Here is an 18640-nt window from a genome sequence, read left to right on the forward strand (position 1 = left end):
AATTTATCTAATTATAAAATAAGGGTGATATAGAAATTGCATCATTAGCCAGAATAATATTCTTATTATTTTTTTGCACATGTTTTCTACATTTAATTGTTTTCAAGAAATCAATTTTTTTTTTTGCACCAAAATGAAATGGGAATGAAGTATAAGTTTATTGACAAATAATGTAATTTACTTCTATTAAATATTAATAAATTAAAAAGTGATAACCAAATTAAGACCCAAAGCAAAATCAAGTTTGAGTAATAGTATCTTTTAATTAAATAATTAGTTTGAAAGGTAGGATCAATGTAAAAATGATAGTAAAATGATGTTTTGCATCAAGTAAATTTTTGAGAGTTTGACTAAAGCGTATCCAATTGAAATTAAGAAAGAGGTGCTTAATGCTAAAAATATCATGAATTTTTTGTTAATTTATGATCAAATTTCCATCTCGAAAATTTAAAATCATCGATTTACAAGTTTAATAGCATACTTACAATTCATTCTAGAGACAAATACAGATTTGTGATGAAAAGTATTATTACATATAAAATTTGGAATATTCAAAAGTAAAAGGAAAATTCTAATTTCATAGTAATTGTGATTGTATTTGTAAATCAATTATACGATCATTTAAGGTTTTCGAGTCGAGACTTTTTCTTCCATCTAATCCAAAAACAAAAAAAAAAAAAGATAATAAGAAGTCTTGCAATCTTATTATTATCATGATTAATTTTGAAGTGAGAATAGCTTTTACTCGAAGAATGTCATCAATCACAACAAATGTATTGCAAAGAAATGAGGGTTCAAGAAGACGAGATACCTGTAGTTTGAGGGCCTTCAGCTGCAAATTGAGAGCTTTTCTCTTTTCCAAGTAATCCTTTACTTTCTTTATCGACTGATTAAACCATTGCATGGGGGAAAAAAATTTCAAACATTATTTATTCTACGTTGGTTTTTAATATAGAAAAGAAAACAAAAAAGCGTGGAAAACAAAATATAGATTGAGATTTATATACTTCTAAAAGGTCACGTTTTTGTTGTTCCCAGAAAGCAACTTCTTTTTCCATTTCTTCTTTCGACTGCAAAATTCAAATCCATTTTTGTTAGTTCTAACTAAAAATGCTTATCTTAAAATAATTAAAGAAAATATATTTTTAAGTGTTTTTAGTGTTTTTATGTATAAAATTTGATTACATAGTCTTACTGAAACACTTCATACGAAGATAATAAACTTAATGCTTTTTAAACTTGGCATGGACTCTAGATTTACTATCAAACTTATATTGTTTGTACTTAATGCTTAAACTTGAGATAATTGCTTTGAATTTATACATATAAATTTTAATACATAATCCAATAATGAACTTAAGCACTTGGAAATTAAGAGAGAGGAGAACAGAAGTGAAGCAGAAAATTACCTTCCTCTTGGCACGCTTTTTACTAGGTACGAAGATATTATTAGCCTCTTGCACTGTGCTTGGCTCTGCTTTGATTTTTCCGGACCCCTTTAATCATTTTTTTTTGTACAAATTAATGATGTAATTTGAAGGTTAAAAAGAAAATGTAAACAAATAAAGGATATTTACAGGAAATTCGAGACCTACCCGAACAAAATGGCCTTTGGGCACAGCTAGCTTACCCAATCCTTCTTCAAATTCCTCCTTGGCCTGAAAACAAGGAAGAAAGGAAGAATCATTTTATAGAACTTGATGAACACAGGCAACAAACAAATCCTTTCATTTATAGACATGACTGTACTTGTAGAAAATTAATGAAGAAATAGACTTTCCCTTTTATTGCAAGTCTTTTCTTATCATCATGACACTTTTAGGATGAATATCTACTTTAGGATTTCGAGGCTTATTTTCAAATTCGTATTTGTCTCTAAGCATAACGAATTTCAGAAAGAGAGTTATATTTTATTTTTATTTTTATAACCTTGTGTTGGGGATTAGAAGAAGTGTTTGGTTCATGATCTGGAAGTTCAAGGCTTGGAGTTTTAACTTTGATTTCAGAAGAATTCTCTTCAATGTATGGGACATGCTGATCATCAGTACCATGCTTCGAATTCTCAGTATGGAATTCCAACTGTGAAGCAACACTACGATGAGAAAGGCTTTCTTTAATGGCTGATCTTCTTGCTCTAATTCCCCATCTTGGAAATGCAGGTTCTATTGAAAGATTAGACAATTCTAACAAGATATTGGCGACCTCTTTCTCAGTATCAGTGGCATTATCAAACAAGTCTGGATTGTTCATCATTATGGTTTTCAATGTTCCTTTTTTCTTCTTATGGAAGAAGAGTTTTGATATATTGACAGAACAAGAGATATCAATAAGAAAATTCTACTGTCACTAACTTCTCAATCTCCAATAGGGTTTTTTTTTTTTTCAACAATGGATGAAGAATTTTAAAAAAATGGAAAGAATAATTACAATATTTTTTTTTCATTCATGTTTAAAAACCAGAAAGTCCTATTTATAAGTCAAGATGTCTCTTCCGAACATACACAACTGTTCTCAACTGTTTGTTTCGAACAGCCACAATTGTTTATTTTTCAACAGATACAAATTTCTATTTTCCTTGTTTCCAACAAAAATAATTGATTCTTTTCCAAGGAACTGCTATCTTCTATGAATCTCTCTGTATCCCTGTTAAGCTCAATGTTTATTGGAGCCCTGCTGCTGTTCTTTCCTTGAATGGCATTTGAAAACTTCTGCTCTGCTGATCTTTATCTTTCTGATCAGACTCTGTATCTTATTGATACTAAGAAATAACCTTCTGATCCTTATCTTTCAAAATCTTTTTTATGTATAAAACCATTTCAATAAGAAAGTACAGTAATTAATAAAAGTTAAAATTAATTTCTATTCGCTAAATGAATTGGAAGTTAGACTAAAATATTGTAAACCTTTTTTGTGTTATGTAAGAGGAAGTCTAAAGGGAAAGAGAAAAGATATCCACATCTTGGATCTTAACACTTTGAGAATACTAACAATACAAAACAACAAAATATTGAACCATTTGCAGATGATCAAGCAAACATTGTTTGGTTTATTGGGGGCATCATGGCAAGGTGTTGCTGCTACATGCTTTGTCTCTTTGCTAAGTTTCCATGCCATCCTAGGAACACAAAATAACCCAAAGGTTAAACAATGGTCGATAAAGAAAATTATTGATAAATGCATGTGTATATTATAAAATTTCAAGACAACAATCTACAGTAAAGATAGCAAAAAGATATTTGAAACTTGAAGAAAGTATTTTTCGAATTGCAAAATTTGAGGCTCGAATTCTGATGTTTGAGATGGGGCAGGAATAGGATGAGATTTATGAGATGGAAGATGACTACCTCTTATTGTGTTGCAAAATATTAAATATCATATATATGTATCGAAAAAAAGTTGGATAACAATTTGATGAAATGATTTTGGCATTGGGAAAAAGATTGAGTAGTGTCCAAGGAAACAAACATTAATTAAGTGTATAATCTGGTATGGCTGATAGGAGGAGGCTGGTTTTTTCAAAAGCGGCAGACTTCATATTTATGATGGTATACGGCTGCTTCCACGTAGAGAGAATGGTCATATCTTGACTGGAAGAAAGACTACCGTTATGGAGGTTTGGTTTCTGACTTTCAGAATTGATGGTGCCTATTTCCATGAATACTATGTTGAGATGGATTCTACCTTCCGGACTTTGTTTTGGTGTTGTGCTTTTGCCTTTGATTTCAAGGTGCTTGATGAATGTTTCTTGGGTTTCGAGGGTGTTTTTGCTGCTGATTTTGTTGCTATTATTGCTGCTGGGTGTTCTTGGAGTCTGAATTTTATGTTTGGTTGTGTGTTTCAAGCTCTTCTGGTCTTGTCCATTCCTCCAGTTCTGTCATTGTTCAAGTCTAATTCTCTAAGGCAATGCGGCAATGTCTAAGTTTCATAGTGCTGTTTAAAGCTTATATTATTGCTGTTGCTGGGTAGTTCCAAGCTTTCATGCACCTGTTCTTGGAGTCTGTACATTGTTGCTAGCTCTTCTATATGTGGTTGTGGTGCAAGCAGTTTCTGATACTTGTGTTTGAGCTTGGAGGTCATCCATTTGTTGTTGCAGTTACAGTAAAATATTCAAAATCTCCAAAGTTTTGGTTATAATTAAGTCAGAGTTCATTAATATTGCAAATAGACAATTCGTCCCAAAACCCTAAACGTCGTTAATAAATTTAAAAAAATATTAAAATATCCATATCTCTATTCTTCCCCTTTCCCATTGACTTCACCGATCCATCTCAGTCTTCTCTCCCTATGTAAAGAGCCCATTGATTCTTGCTCTTGGTCGTCTCCTGTCCCATCCCATTTCTCTCCACTCTCATGTGGCCCAACTCTCTCTCTCCCTCTCTCGTTCTCTCTATCTTTAAGAATATCCTTGTTTTTTGTTTCTAATTTCTGTGTTGTTCTGTAACGGGTATTATGGGTCACGGGTCTGTGATCCTATTCAAGTTGGTTCCTCAATGTTTAAGCAAGACAAGGAAGGATGGAATCAGCACATCCCCTACTTTCAATTCGTTCAAGAATAATTATCTTATTAGATAACTAACTTCTTTACTTTCTGCTTTTATTTACAATGAGTGACTTTTTTTAACCGTATTATTATCTAGATGATTGTAATTCTTTTCGTACGTAAATACGAGATTTTATATATTTTTATTGTGGGTTAAAATTAGAGTTTGGGAAAATTTTGTTTAGAAAACATTAACATTTCAATTATTATTTTGAAACTTTTTGGATTTTATTGTTAAAAGAAATCTCCATTTCCATATCTTCATTTTTAAGGTGTGGGTGCTATGCTTTTGTGATTTAATTTTTATTTTGGCTAATTTTTTGTATTAATGTTTTCTTTGAATGTTGTAGCAGAAATATTGGAGAAGATGAAACACTAAAATTAATTAAGTAAAAAGTAAAAATTGTTATAAAATATATGTCACATCATCAAATAAACAGAAACTCTAATAATAAACTGATGGTAGAACTAACAATATATAAACTTTTGAAACGGAGTGTCCATTTTCAATATTAATGTACTTAGATTAAATTATTCTCAAAACTTTAGGAGTTATGAGTAATTTACTCTTTGTTTTAATATGTAATTGTTTTCGAGAAATCAAACTTTTTTTTTCACAAAATCTGAAACTATTTAAGGACTAAAATGGGAATAAAATATAAGTTTAGGGGAAATAATGTAATTTATTTACATTTTCTTGCTCTTGAAGGTTCATAAGTCCTGCTAGAGTTAGGGCAGACTCTCCTTACATATAGGCCTCCCTCAAGAGTGGAACATCTATTACTCTTTACTTTAATTAGCTTTCTCTAAGAAAGACTTCGAATTTTGTCATCTCATTCATTAAGCTTAGGGTTTCACTTTTGTTCTCAAGAATCTAGTATTGTGATTGCTAAGACAATGAGGCGTTTGATTCAAGCAAAAGATCGCCCATGGCTGGCCCTTCCCTACCATCCCAAGCGATCAGACAAGAGATGTAGTTTCATGAGCTTTCAGAGCGTCTCAAGCAACAAAATTTACCATCGTAAACTCCCTGGCGTTGGCGGATCAAAGACCATCTGTGGATCGTCCGCAGGTTTTCTTGTTATGGTGGATCAAACTTGCGATCAGATTACCATGATCGACCCTCTTACCAAAATATCAGTTTCAGTTACCGTCAGTCTCAACTTCGCTGCGGCCTAAAGATTCCATCGACACGCAAAACTACTTTGTTCATAAGGCCGTGCTTTCTTCCCCTCCTGATTGCAATCCATACGATTACGTTCTCATGGTTATATATGGAGAGAAACGGGAACTCGCTTACTACGAGGCAAAGAGTCGAACTTGGACGAAGCTGCAAGAAGCTGGACGTTATTATGACGATGTTATCTTTCACAAGGGAGAATTTTATGCTGTGGATGAGTACGGAAAACTGGTGGTTTGTCAGCCTTGTTCTCTTCCGATCGTTTTGGAAATTGCAATGCCATGGCTTCTTCGGGGGAGCAAGGTTTATCTTGTCGGCATGGAGGACTCATTGTGCGTTGTTATTAGATTTTTGAAGGATAACCCTAGCGTGGGCTATGAAACTTACAAGTTTGAAGTACGCTTGCTGGAGCCAAACGAGCAATGGACGCATCTCGGAAGCATTGAGGACTGGGCATTCTTCTTAGGTCAGAACGAGTCAGCAGCACTACCAGTTGAAGATTTCAAGGGATTAAAAGATGACCGCATTTACTTCACGGACGACAATTCGGACGCATGCAAGTATGGAGTCATTGGTGGCCACGATTCCGGGGTATTTGACATGGGAGAAGAGAGTTTCCAGCCCCTGGAATACTGTCAGTGTCCACGACCAGTCTGGTTGACACCAGAAAATAGACCTTCCGCATGAACTTAAAAATCTAGATGGCCAGTTTGATTTTAGTTAGCTGTAAACTGTTAGAAATTTAGAAAAAGAAGAAAGAGAATGACTTCGAGAGCATGAATTATCACTTTCGTTAAAGTATTTTTCAACCTCCAAGTTACAACAAAGTTTTTAACACTCTTATCAGAATTATGAAATGATAATATAAGAACATTATTTATATAATAAACCAACGTATACATCTTTTAATAAAAAAAATTTGTATCTTTTCATAATATGACTTTTCAAATAAGAATTATTTATAAGTTTTTAGTCACAACTTTTCCCAACATTAACAAACTATCTAACATAAACTTGGTTGTTATTCGTAACAATTCGTAAAGAATTTTTGTGTTTTAAATTGATATGGCCTCCTATTTATGTTATGCTTGGTTGTTTGAATGTTTCAAGCTTTTCTGGTCTTGTCCATTTCTCTTGCAGTGCCGGTTCATGGGTAAAGCCACCAAAGCGGTGGCTTTAGGTTTCAAATTTTATAGGTCTTTAATTTTATAATAATAATATAATTAATTATATTAAAAATATATAAAAATTAAAATAATTAATAAAATATCTATTTATCTATTCTTTTGGACCTACTAAATATCTATTTCTCATGTATAGGCAAGATAATTAATAAAATAAGATATTCTCTCATTTTTCTAATTATGTGCTTAATATATCTAAATTTTTTTATCACTTCTCAATTCCTACAATACAATTAATTCTAAATTATTTTTGTTATTTTCAGTCAACTAACATTAATATGTATTTAATGATCTCCAATATTTTTTTTATCTCAACTATTTCTTCTATTTTCAATCAATTAATGTGTTTAGTTATCTCCAATAGTTATTTTTTATATATGAAATCAATTATTTTTTTCAATTTATAATATTCAATTTTGAATTCTTCTTTTCTCATTTACTCTTTTTTCTTTGAATTTCAATTTTTCTCCAAAAAATACGCAAGAAGTCTATTATGTATATTATTTTCATAAAGTCATGAGCCTTATTTACTGTTTGGAATAAGCATATAACAATTAAGTACTATTATTCTAATCTTTGCAAACTTTTTTACCTTAATTTAAAGTTTATATTACATTATTATATTATATCTATTTTATATGATAGTTGATTTATTGCATTAGAAATTAAACTAAAAATTTTAATAATTTTTTTTAATTTCAATAAAAAAAGTCTCATTTAAATATTTAACTTTAAATCCTTGAGATTATTAAGCCGCCTCTCTTCTCCTGTTCTGTCATTGTTCAAGTCTAAATCTCTATGGCAATGCAGCAATGTCTAAGTTTCATAGTGCTGTTTAAAGCGTACATTATTGATGCTGCTGCGTAGTTCCTGTTGTTGGAGTCTGTACACTGTCGCTAGTTCTATATGTGGTTTGAGGTGCAGGCAGTTTCTCATACTTGTGTTTGAGCTTGGAGGTCATTTTTTGTTGTTGCAGCTTGAATTGAAAGTATTTAGATAATTTTACTAAATAAAATTAACTGTCTAAGTACGATACAATAGAAGATAGTTACAGGATATTGATTAAGAAAAAGAAAATCATAAGATTGTCATATGAAAGGTGATATACACTTAAAGTTAGGCTTTTTATTATGACTATGTAAAACCAAAATAAAAAATTAAATGTCGAACAAATAAAACGTGAAGTATAATACTGACAAATAATGTAATTTATTTCCATTTCCATTTTTATTTTGCACGTGATTATAAATATTAATAAATTAAAAAGTGGCAAAATCAGGTTTGAGTAATAGTATCTTTTAATCAATATTTACTAATTATTCTGTTTAATTAAATAACTATTTTGGAATATGGGATTAATGTGAAAATGATGATAAAATGATGTTGTGCATTAAGTAAAATTTTTAATTAAAATTAAGTGATAACAAGCAGATTCGACGAAAAAAAAAAAGAAACTCCCATTTCTCTTGATTCATACTAATTAATTCTCAAAAATACAATTAGTAGGAAGAGTTTGATTAAAACGTATGCAGAATATAACATTAGAATTAAGAAAGAGGTGCTTAATGCTGAAAATGTCACGAATTTATTAATTTACAAATTTGGCATACTTGGAATTCATCCTACAGACAAATATCGATATGTGATGAAGAGTATTATTCCATAAATATTCTAATTTCACAATACTTGTAACGGTATTTGTATATCAGCTATATGATCATTTAGGATTTTCAAGTCCAAATCTTTTCTTCCCTCCTAATCCAAAAAACAAAAAAAAAAAACCAATAATAAGATGTCTTGCAATTTTATTATTAATTAATAATTTTGAGAAGAAAAAAGAAATGAGGGCTCAAGAAGATGAGATACCTGTCGTTTGAGGGCCTTGAGCTGCAGATTGAGAGCTTTTCTCAGATGAGATACCTGTAGTTTGAGGGCCTAAAGCTGCAGATTGAGAGCTTTTCTCAGATGAGATACCTGTTGTTTGACGGCCTTCAGCTGCAGATTGAGAGTTTTTCTATTTTCCAAGTAATGATTGACTTTCTCTATCGACTGATCAAACCATTGCATGGGGAAAAGAAATTACAAACATTTATTATAAGTTGGTTTAGGTATAGAAAAAAATTAAAAAATGTAAATTGAGATTTACATACTTTTAAAAGATCACGTTTTTGCTGTTTTCAGAATATCATTTCTTTTTCTATTTCTTCTTTCGACTGCAAAACCCATATCCATTTTTGTAGTTATAGCTAAACATGCTTACCTTAAAATAATTAAAGAGACTATTTTTACGGGTATTAGGGGCGGTTCAATATCTTTAAAGGCCTCAAGTGCTTAAATATTTAAATGAGGTCTTTGGTCTTTTTTATTGAAATTAAAAAAAATTACTGTTAATTGGAGATCATTAAAAGCATATTATGTTCATTGAAACAAAAAAAAAATTAATTAAGAATTATTAACATTATGAGAATTGAGAAGTGATAAAAAGTAGAGATTTATTAGGCACATAATTGGACAAGTGAGAGAATATGTCATTTTATTAATTATTTTAATTTTTACATAATTGGAGAATTGAGATGAACAATTGAGAAATAATAGAATAAGATCTTAATTTAAGAAAAAATTTATTAATTACATTAATTTTTATGTTTTTAATATAATTAATTATATTATACAAGATTATGAGACTTCTGAGACCTAAAGCAAGGGTTTTGGTGACTTTATGCTAAAGCTAGCCCTGATGGGTGCTTTTAGATTTTTGTTTATACATAATATTTGACTACATAATGAAAAATTGTACTTTCACGTCTCATAAAATCTATTTTTCTTCAATGTCTTGCTTTGATTATTGAGATTCTTCAAAAGATATTTATTCCATAGAAACAAGATTATAAACTTTATACAAAGATAATCCATTATAACAACAGGCATCCCTAGATTTACTATCAAAACTTACATGATTTGTTTGATAATGAAATTAAGCACTTGGAAATTAAGAGAGAGGAGAACAGCAGTGAAGCAGAAAATTACCTTTCTCTTGGCACGCTTTTTACGAACTGTGGTTGGCTCTGCTTTGATTTTTCTGGACCTCTTTAATCATTTTTTTAGTACAATTAATGATGTAATTTGAAGGCTAAAAACTAAAAAAAAAAAAAAAAAACTGTAAACAAATAAAGGATATTTACAGGAAATTCGAGACCTACCCGAACAAAATGACCTTTGGACACAGCCACCTTATCCAATCCTCTTTCAAATTCCTCTTTGGCCTGAAAACAAGGCAAAAAGAGAAAATCATTGAATAGAACTTGATGAACACAGGCAACAACCAAATCCTTTCACCTATAGACATGATTTTACTAGTAGAAAATTAATGAAAAAATAGACTTACCCTTTTATTGTAAGTCTTTTTTATGATCATAACACTCTTAGGACGAATATCTGCTTCAAGCTGGGGATGTTTATTTTCAATTTGTATCGATTTATGAGTATGACGAATTTCAGAAAAAGGGTTAAATTTTATTTTTATAACTTTATGTTGAGGATTAAAAAAAGTGGTTGGTTCAAGGTTTAGAGGTTCAACTTTGATTTCAGAAGAATTCTCTTTAATATACGAGATATGCTGATCATCAGTACCATGCTTCGAATTCTCATTCTCATTCTCACCATCACATAGAGGAGTTTCCAACTGTGAAGCAACACTATGATCAGCCATAAGAAGAGAAAGGCTTTTTTAAGGGCTGATCATTTTGGTCTATATCCCTATAATCCTGGAACTACAGGTTCTATTGAAAGACTAGACAGATCAAGCAACATATTGGCGACCTCTTTCTCAGTATCAGTGGCATTGTCAAACAAGTTTGGACAGTTCATCAGTATGGTTTTTAATCCTCTTTTAATTTTGGCAGATTATATTGATTGAGGCAAGAGACAAGGAAGAGGCCTGTTGCAAATTTAAAAGGAGTAAATGGAATAATTTCGCTTTGAGAAGGGTTGCAATAAAAAAAAAAAAGTTAAGATTTATATCAAATTCCTGTAGAGTGTTTTTCTTTTTTTTAACAGTAATGGAAGAAGAATTTGAAAAAAATGGTGAGAATAATTACTAATTGTTTGTTTTTTTCATTCATCTTCATGAAACTGAAGAGTCCTATTTATAAGTAAAAATGCCTCCTCCCAACATACACAACTGTATGTTTTCAACAGACACAACTAGAGATACAATTGTCTGTTTTCATTAGACACAATTGTGTATTTCCCTTTCCTATGTTTCTTATTTCCAACAAAAATAATTGTTTGTTTTCCAAGGGTTGTCCAATGGCCAAATTACTTGCCTTAGCCCATAAGCTAAATCAATTTTTCGGCGGGGTTAGACAAAAAAATTACACAAAATATCAAAACTTTGTCAAATTTTTGAGTTGGCATGGGTTTGATTTCTTAAAGCTTGGCTCGACATTTTCTTGAGATGGGAGAACAGAGTTTCCAGCCTCTGAAATGCTCTCAGGCGCCAGGACCAGTCTGGTTGGCACCAGAGAATAGACGTTTCCCATGAACTGCTGTAACATAAAAATTTAGCTGGCCAGTTTGATCTTAGTTAACTGTAGACATGACTTGGCTATTTTGAGAACTGCATTTACTGCAGCTATTCTTTCTCTGAGTGGCATTTGAAAACTGCTGCTCCGTTGATCTTTATCTTTCTGATCAGACTCTGTATCTTATTGATACTAATAAAACACCTTCTAATCTTTATCTTTCAAATATATTTTTTTAATGTATAAAACCATTTTAATAAGAAAGGAAAATAATTAATGAAAGTTACAATTAATTTCTATCCGCTAAAGGAATTGGAAGTTGGATTAGAATATTGCCACAAAATATTGAACCATTAGCAGATTATCAAGCAAGCATCGTTTGGTTTATTGGGGGCATCATGGCAAGGTGTTGCTGCTGCATGCTCTATCTCTTTGCTAAGTTTCCATGCCATCTTAGGAACACAAAATAACCGAAAGGTTAAAAAATGGTCGATAAAGAAAGTTATTGATAATTGCGTGTGTATATTATAAAATTTCAAGAGAAAAATCTACAGGAAAGATAGCAAAAAAATATAGAGAGAATGGTCATATATTGACTGGAAGAAAGAGTGCCATTATGGAGGTTTGGTTTCTGATTTCCAGAATTGACGGTGCCTATTTCGATGAATACCATGTTGAGATGAATTCTACCTTCCGGACTTTGTTTTGGTGCTGTGCTTTTGCCTTTGATTTCAAGGTGCTTGATGAATGTTTCTTGGGGTTCGAGGGTGTTTTTGCTACTGATTTTGTTGCTATTATTGCTTTGGGGTGTTCTTGGAGTCTGAATTTTATGTTTGGTTGTGTGTTTCAAGCTCTTCTGGTCTTGTCCACTTGCTCCTGTTCTGTCATTGTTCAAGTCTAATTCTCTACGGCAATGCGGCAATGTCTAAGTTTCATAGTGCTGTTTCAAGCTTGAATTATTGCTACTGCTGGGTACTTCCGAGCTTCCATACGCCTGTTCTTGGAGGCTGTACATTGTTGCTAGTTCTATAATGTGGTTGTGGTGCAGGCAGTTTTTTATACTTGTGTTTGAACTTGGAGGTCATCTTTTAGCTGTTGCAGTTATTAAGCTTAAGGCTTCACTTTTGTTCTCAAGAATCGGGTATTGTGGTTGCTAAGACATGGGTAGTTTGGTTCAAGCGAAAGGTCGCCCATTGATATAAAAGAAATGACTAATTGAATCGGTAAACCATCCTTAGTTTAGTTGATAAAAAAATAATATCTTTTAATCAAAATAAATAATTTTGATTTATACGTATCTGTATACAAATTTAACATTGAAATAAAAAAAGAGATGTTTAATGTTGAAAACGGTCATGAATTTTTTATTACTCAAGTTTGGCACACTCACAACTCATCCTACGGACAAATATAGATTTGGAATGAAAAATGTTTTTATTATTTACATAGAAATTGAAATATCCAAAAGTAAAAATAAAATTTCTAATTTCACAAAGAAATTACAAACATTTATTATACGTTGGTTTTGAATATAGAAAAGAAACAAACTAAATATACTGTAGACAACAAAATATAGATTAAGGTTTACATATTTCTAAAAGATCACGTTTTGGCTATTACAAGAATGCCACTTCTTTTTCCATTTCTTCTCTTGACTGCAAAACTCAAATCCATTTTTTTTAATTATAACTAAAAATGCTTACCTTAAAATAATTAAAGAAAATATTTTTGTGGGTGTTTTTAGATTTTTTTTTTTTTACACATAATATTTGACTATATATTGAGAAATAGTACTTTCTCGTCTCATAAATTCCATTTCTGATCAGATGTCTTGCTTTGATTCTTGAGATACTTTTGGAATATCCCCATTACAGAATCGAAGCCTGTGGTTCCACATCTTATCACAATACATTAAATCAAGAACACAACCTCACAGCACCCAATAAAAGCCATATTACAACCTCAAAACTATCCTCCTTCATACTGGATGCTAACACAACTAATAACCAAGGCCACCTACCAATTTACTTAATGCATTGTATTCTGGAGTAGCCAAAGAAAACAGTTACCCCAGGGAAGGATGACTCCGAACAGCATAGACTCATGCCTTCTTCAGGTAGCAGAAAAAAGAAATAGCTGGGTATTAAATTTAGCACAGCAATAAACGCAGCTATAGCAGACCTCAAAACAGCATAGTTTGAATAATTAAACTCCAATCTTATCAAATAATGTTTTAAGCATCCTTTTTCTATATTTTTAATGGACACTAATCGGTTCACTAATCCACTTGATTACATTAGCAGAGTCATTCACAATTAACAAAGAGAAAACTATAAGTACTGCACTAAGTTCTGCAAAGACCTCATATACCCGCCTCCCTCGAATTCTTCCTAGCAGCCCCAAAACTTTAGGACACTTACTAGAGATTTTTGCTAAATTTGAATAAATCATAATGTCAAGAGTAGAATCGGCTATCCCAGGCCATCTGGCTCGAGCCCAGTAAGCAACATGAACCTTCTCCCTACCCTACATGTAAAAAATAGATGTTCAACAGTCGCTAACTCCACATTACAAATGACACACATACCCATAAAAAATTTTCAATTAGTTTCTCGCTTCCATGCCAACTTATCAACTTATCTTTTACACACTCATCCAAAGGACAATCTCTAAATAAACAAAAAAAAAAAATGATCTCTCTGACTCATTTCCCACCAAAGACTCTTACGAAATTCAATATTCCAAACCCACTCATTTTCTACCCTTTTCCCATACTCACACACCTCCTTTTCGTTGACCATTAAAGCATACATCCTAAGAAAACTCTCTTAATATAAGCTCCTCAAGCCACACATCATATAAAAAAAACACACTTTGCCCATTACTGATAATAACACCAATTGTTAGTAAGGAAAGGGGCTAATGATGTCGCGTCACATTGTAGAACAGTTCCAATTAATCTCAGAACTCAGAAGTACTGCAGAGGGGTCAACTATCTTATTAGCTATCAATGCACAATCAGTAATCTGTCTTTCCCTGATGAATGCAAATTGATGGTCACCAATTACGTCCCCAATCACCATTCTAAATCTATTTACAAGTAGATTCAATACAATCTTGTAAATACTTCCAAACCATAATAGGGCAAAGTTCATTAATCAACCTTGGATTAATTCCTCTTGGGACTAATGTAATGAATGACAAACTTAATTTTAAAACTTGAGATAATTGCTATGAATTTATACATATAAATTTTAACACATAAGCTCAATAATGAAATTATGCACTTGGAAATTAAGAGAGACGAGAACAGTAGTGAAGCAGGAAATTACCTTTCTCTTGGCACTCTTTTACTAAGAACGAAGATATAATTACATACATAGAATTTGGAATATCTAAAAATAAAAATAAAAATTCTAATTTCACAGTACAGTTATACGATCATTTAGGGTTTTCGATTCCAAATCTTGTCTTCCTCATAATCCAAAAAACAAAAAAATATTATTAAGTTGTCTCGTAATTTTACTATTCATGGTTTTGCTTCCTGTAGTTTAAGGGCCTTCTGCTGCAACTTGAGAGCTTTTCTCTTTTCCAAGTGCTCCTTTACATTCTCTTTCGACTGATTAAACAGTTGTGCAAAGAAATTACAAACAGTTATTACACGTTGGTTTTGAATATAGAAAAGGAATAAATTAAAATTCTATGAAAATCAAAATGTAAATTAAGATTTACATACCTCCAAAACTTTTAAAAGACCACGTTTTCGTTGTTCCAATAATGCCAATTCTTTTTTCAATTCTTCTATCGACTGTAAAATTCAAATCTTTTTTTTTAATTACAATTAAAAAATACTTATTTTAAAATAATTGTAAAAAATATTTTTAGAGTGTTTTAAATTACTTTCTCTTCTCATAAATTCCATTTCTCTTCGATTTCTTGCTTTAATTCTTGAGATACTTTGGAAGATATTTATGGATTACAACAAGGGGCATCTCTAGATTTACTATCAAACTTACAAGATTGTTTGTACTCAATCTTTAATCTTGTAAGAGAGAGGAGAGCAGTAATGAAGCAGAAAATTACCTTTCTCTTGTCGCGCTTTTTACTAGGTACGAAGACTTTACTAGCCTCTGGCACTGTGCTTGTCTCTGCTTTGATTTTTCCGGACCCCTTAATCATTTTTTTTTTGTACAAATTAATGATGTAATTTGAAGGTTAAAAACCCAAAAAAAAAACAAAAGCTGTGAACAAATAGAGGATATTTAGAGGAAATTTGAAACCTACCCGAAGTAAATGACCTTTGGGCACAACTGATTTACCCAATCCTTCTTCAATTTCATCTTTGGCCTGAGAACAAGGAAAAGAAAAGGAAAAATCATTTTATAGAGCTTGATGAACACAGCCAACAACCAAATCCTTTCATTTATAGACATGACTATATACTAGTGAAAAATTAATGAAGAAATAGACTTACCCTTTCGTTGCAAGTCTTGTTTATGATCATAAGACCTTTAGGATGAATATCTGCTTTAAGTTTGGGAGGTTTATCTTCAATTTGTATTTGTTTCTGAGAATAATGAATTTCAGAAGGAGGGTTAAATTTTATTTTTATAACCTTGTGTTGGGAAGTGGTTGGTTCAAGGCTTGCAGATTGAACTTTGATTTCGGAAGAATTCTCTTCAATATAAGGGATGCGTTGATCGTCAGTATCACGGTTTGAATTCTCATTCTCATTCTCACCATTACATGTAGGAGTTTCCAACTGTGAAGCAACACTATGATCTTCTATAGGAAGAGAAGGGCTTTCTTTAAGGACTGATCTTCTTACTCTAAATCTCCTTTTTGGAACAATAGGTTCTATAAATAACCTAGGCAGTTCTAGCAAGATATTGGCGACCTCTTTCTCAGTATTAGTGGCATTGTCAAACAAGTCTGAACTATTCATCATTATGGTTTTCAATGTTTTCGTTTTATCCTTATGAAGAAAGAGTTTTGACAAATTATTGACAGAGGTGGGTGATAAGGAAAAAGGGTGTTGCAAATTTAAAAGAAGTAAAAGGAATAAATTCACTTTAAGAAGGGTTGCAACAAAAAAAAATAAGATTTATGTTTTTAATGTACTTGAAAAACAAAAATTTATCAAACTTCTATAGAATTCTTATTTTCTTTTGCAGCAATGGAAGAAAAATTTGAAAAAAAAAATGGAGAGAATTATTATAAATTGTTTTTTCTTTTCATTCATGTTCAAAAGACAAAAAATCTCATTTATTTATAAGAAAAAATTGTTTCTCCCAACATACACGCCTGTATGTTTTCAACAGACACAACTGTTTGTTTCTATAAGGCACAATTATTCAATTTTTCAACAGACTTAAAAGAAAAGTAACAGCACAAAGCGACAAATTATTGAACCATTTGCAGATTATCGAGCAAACACCGTTTGGTTTATTAGGGGCGTCATGACAAGGTGTTGCTGCTGCATGCTCTGTCTCTTTGCGAAGGTTCCATGCCACCCTGGGAACACAAAGTAACCAAAAGGTTAAACAATGGTAGATAAAGAAATTTATTGATAAATGCATGTGTATATTATAAAATTTCAAGAGAACACTCTACAGGAAAGATAGCAAAATAATATAGAGAGAATGGTCATATCTTGATTGGAAGAAAGAGCGCCATTATGGAGGTTTGGTTTCTGATTTTCAGAATTGATGGTGCCTGTTTCCATATATACTATGTTGAGATGGATTCTACCTTCCGGACTTTGTTTTGGTGTTGTGCTTTTGCCTTTGATTTCAAGGTGCTTGATGAATGTTTCTTGTGTTCCGAGGGTGTTTTTGCTGCTGATTTTGTTGCTATTATTGTTGCTGGGTGTTCTTGGAGTCTGACTTTTATGTTTGGTTGTGTGTTTCAGGCTCTTCTGGTCTTGTCCATTCCTCCAGTTCTGTCATTGTTCAAGTCAAATTTCTCTATAGTAATGCGGCAATGTCTAAGTTACGTAGGGCTGTTTAAAGCTTATATTATTGCTGTTGCTTGGGTAGTTCCAAGCTTCCATGCGCCTGTTCTTGGAGTCTGTACATTGTTCTTCTATTCGTGGTTGTGGTGCAGGCAGTTTCTGATACTTGTGTTTGAGCTTGGAGGTCATCTTTTTGTTGTTGCAATTAGAGTGGTTTGTACTCCTTTATTTTTATTAATAAATTTCTCTATGCTTTTTTTATAAAAAAAAAAAAACCTTAATGACACATGCACAATTAAATTCTGCATTGATTTGTTAAAATATTTAATTATTTTCAAGAAATCAAAAATTGTTTTCGCCAAATCTGAAACTATTTAATGACTAATATGGGAATAAAATGTAAGTTTAGTACAAATATTGTAATTTACTTCCATTTTCTTGCCCTTGAAGGTTCATAAGCCCTAGAATTAGGACAGACTCTCTTTATATATAAGCCTCCTTCAAGAGTGGAACATCTATTGCTCTTTACTTTAATTAGCTTTCTCTAACAAAGATTTCGAATTTTGTCATCTCATTCATTAAGCTTAGGGCTGTCTTTTGTTCTCAAGAATCTAGTATTGTCAGGGTCACAGACCAGTCTGGTTGACACCAGAAAGTATACCTTCCGCATGAACTGTAGTGACTTGAAAATTTAGATGGCCAGTTTGATTTTAGTTAGCTGTAGACTTGGTTGTTATTCCATGACAATTCGTAAAGAATTTCTATGTTTTCAATTGATATGGCCTCCTATTTTGTTGTTTTCAATTGGCATGCAACAGGTAAACTCAGTAGGTTTTAGCATGAAGATTCTATATAGCCTACAGTGTATACCAATGAATAAGATACCTTCTAATAAAATATTAATTGATTAGTGAATTAAGTATATAATAACAATAAAGGAAAAAAACTTGATTTAAATACAATAATTTGCAAGTTTTAAAATGTTGTAGAAGAATGTGAATATTATGTGATTCAATAATGAAATTTAGGGTAAGTTTTTATTTATTTTTGCATGAAATTACAACCTAATATCATTATTTGTAGTCAGTTTGTCCCTACTAGTATGATAACAAGGCTTTATACCTCAGTGGCATAAGATGATAGCATGGCTTTTTACACCTAATTGGCATTTGAAGGTTGATATGCACTAAAAGTAAGCCATCCTTTGGCTAATGATGCAATTTCTAGTTACAAATTGTGGTAATGGTGAATAACAAATCC

At 31.8% G+C, this 18640-nt stretch overlaps 2 protein-coding genes and 1 long non-coding RNA gene across 3 annotated transcripts; 1 reads left to right on the plus strand and 2 right to left on the minus strand.

Annotated features, from left to right (window-relative positions):
- On the minus strand, positions 812-1465 carry LOC18604131. Its single transcript, XR_001927214.1, has 3 exons — positions 1410-1465; positions 1008-1070; positions 812-886 (listed from the first exon to the last, which is right to left on the minus strand). It is a non-coding gene; the product is annotated as an uncharacterized LOC18604131 (long non-coding RNA).
- On the plus strand, positions 5438-6407 carry LOC18604132 (putative F-box protein At5g55150). The gene is made up of 2 exons (XM_018116988.1): positions 5438-5626; positions 5682-6407. The coding sequence occupies exons 1-2, from the start codon at positions 5438-5440 to the stop codon at positions 6405-6407; spliced, it is 915 nt and encodes a 304-aa protein (XP_017972477.1).
- On the minus strand, positions 14856-16372 carry LOC18604134. Its single transcript, XM_007036475.2, has 5 exons — positions 15902-16372; positions 15712-15774; positions 15511-15597; positions 15164-15235; positions 14856-15046 (listed from the first exon to the last, which is right to left on the minus strand). The coding sequence occupies exons 1-5, from the start codon at positions 16370-16372 to the stop codon at positions 14957-14959; spliced, it is 783 nt and encodes a 260-aa protein (XP_007036537.2). The 3' UTR covers positions 14856-14956.

Source organism: Theobroma cacao, chromosome 3, assembly GCF_000208745.1.
Source record: "Theobroma cacao cultivar B97-61/B2 chromosome 3, Criollo_cocoa_genome_V2, whole genome shotgun sequence".
NCBI lineage: Eukaryota > Viridiplantae > Streptophyta > Magnoliopsida > Malvales > Malvaceae > Theobroma > Theobroma cacao.

What these genes read in the sequence shown, in the direction of transcription:
- LOC18604134 (XM_007036475.2), bottom strand. Translation starts at nt 16,372, where the DNA reads ATGAATAGTTCAGACTTGTTTGACAATGCCACTAATACTGAGAAAGAG. An exon ending in CCAAAGGTCATTTACTTCGG is followed by an intron (nt 15,598 to 15,711) that starts GTAGGTTTCAAA and finishes AAAATGATTAAG; the next exon opens with GGGTCCGGAAAAATCAAAGC. An exon ending in GTCTTTTAAAAGTTTTGGAG is followed by an intron (nt 15,047 to 15,163) that starts GTATGTAAATCT and finishes CTGTTTAATCAG; the next exon opens with TCGAAAGAGAATGTAAAGGA.
- LOC18604132 (XM_018116988.1), top strand. Translation starts at nt 5,438, where the DNA reads ATGAGGCGTTTGATTCAAGCAAAAGATCGCCCATGGCTGGCCCTTCCC. An exon ending in CCGCAGGTTTTCTTGTTATG is followed by an intron (nt 5,627 to 5,681) that starts GTGGATCAAACT and finishes CCAAAATATCAG; the next exon opens with TTTCAGTTACCGTCAGTCTC.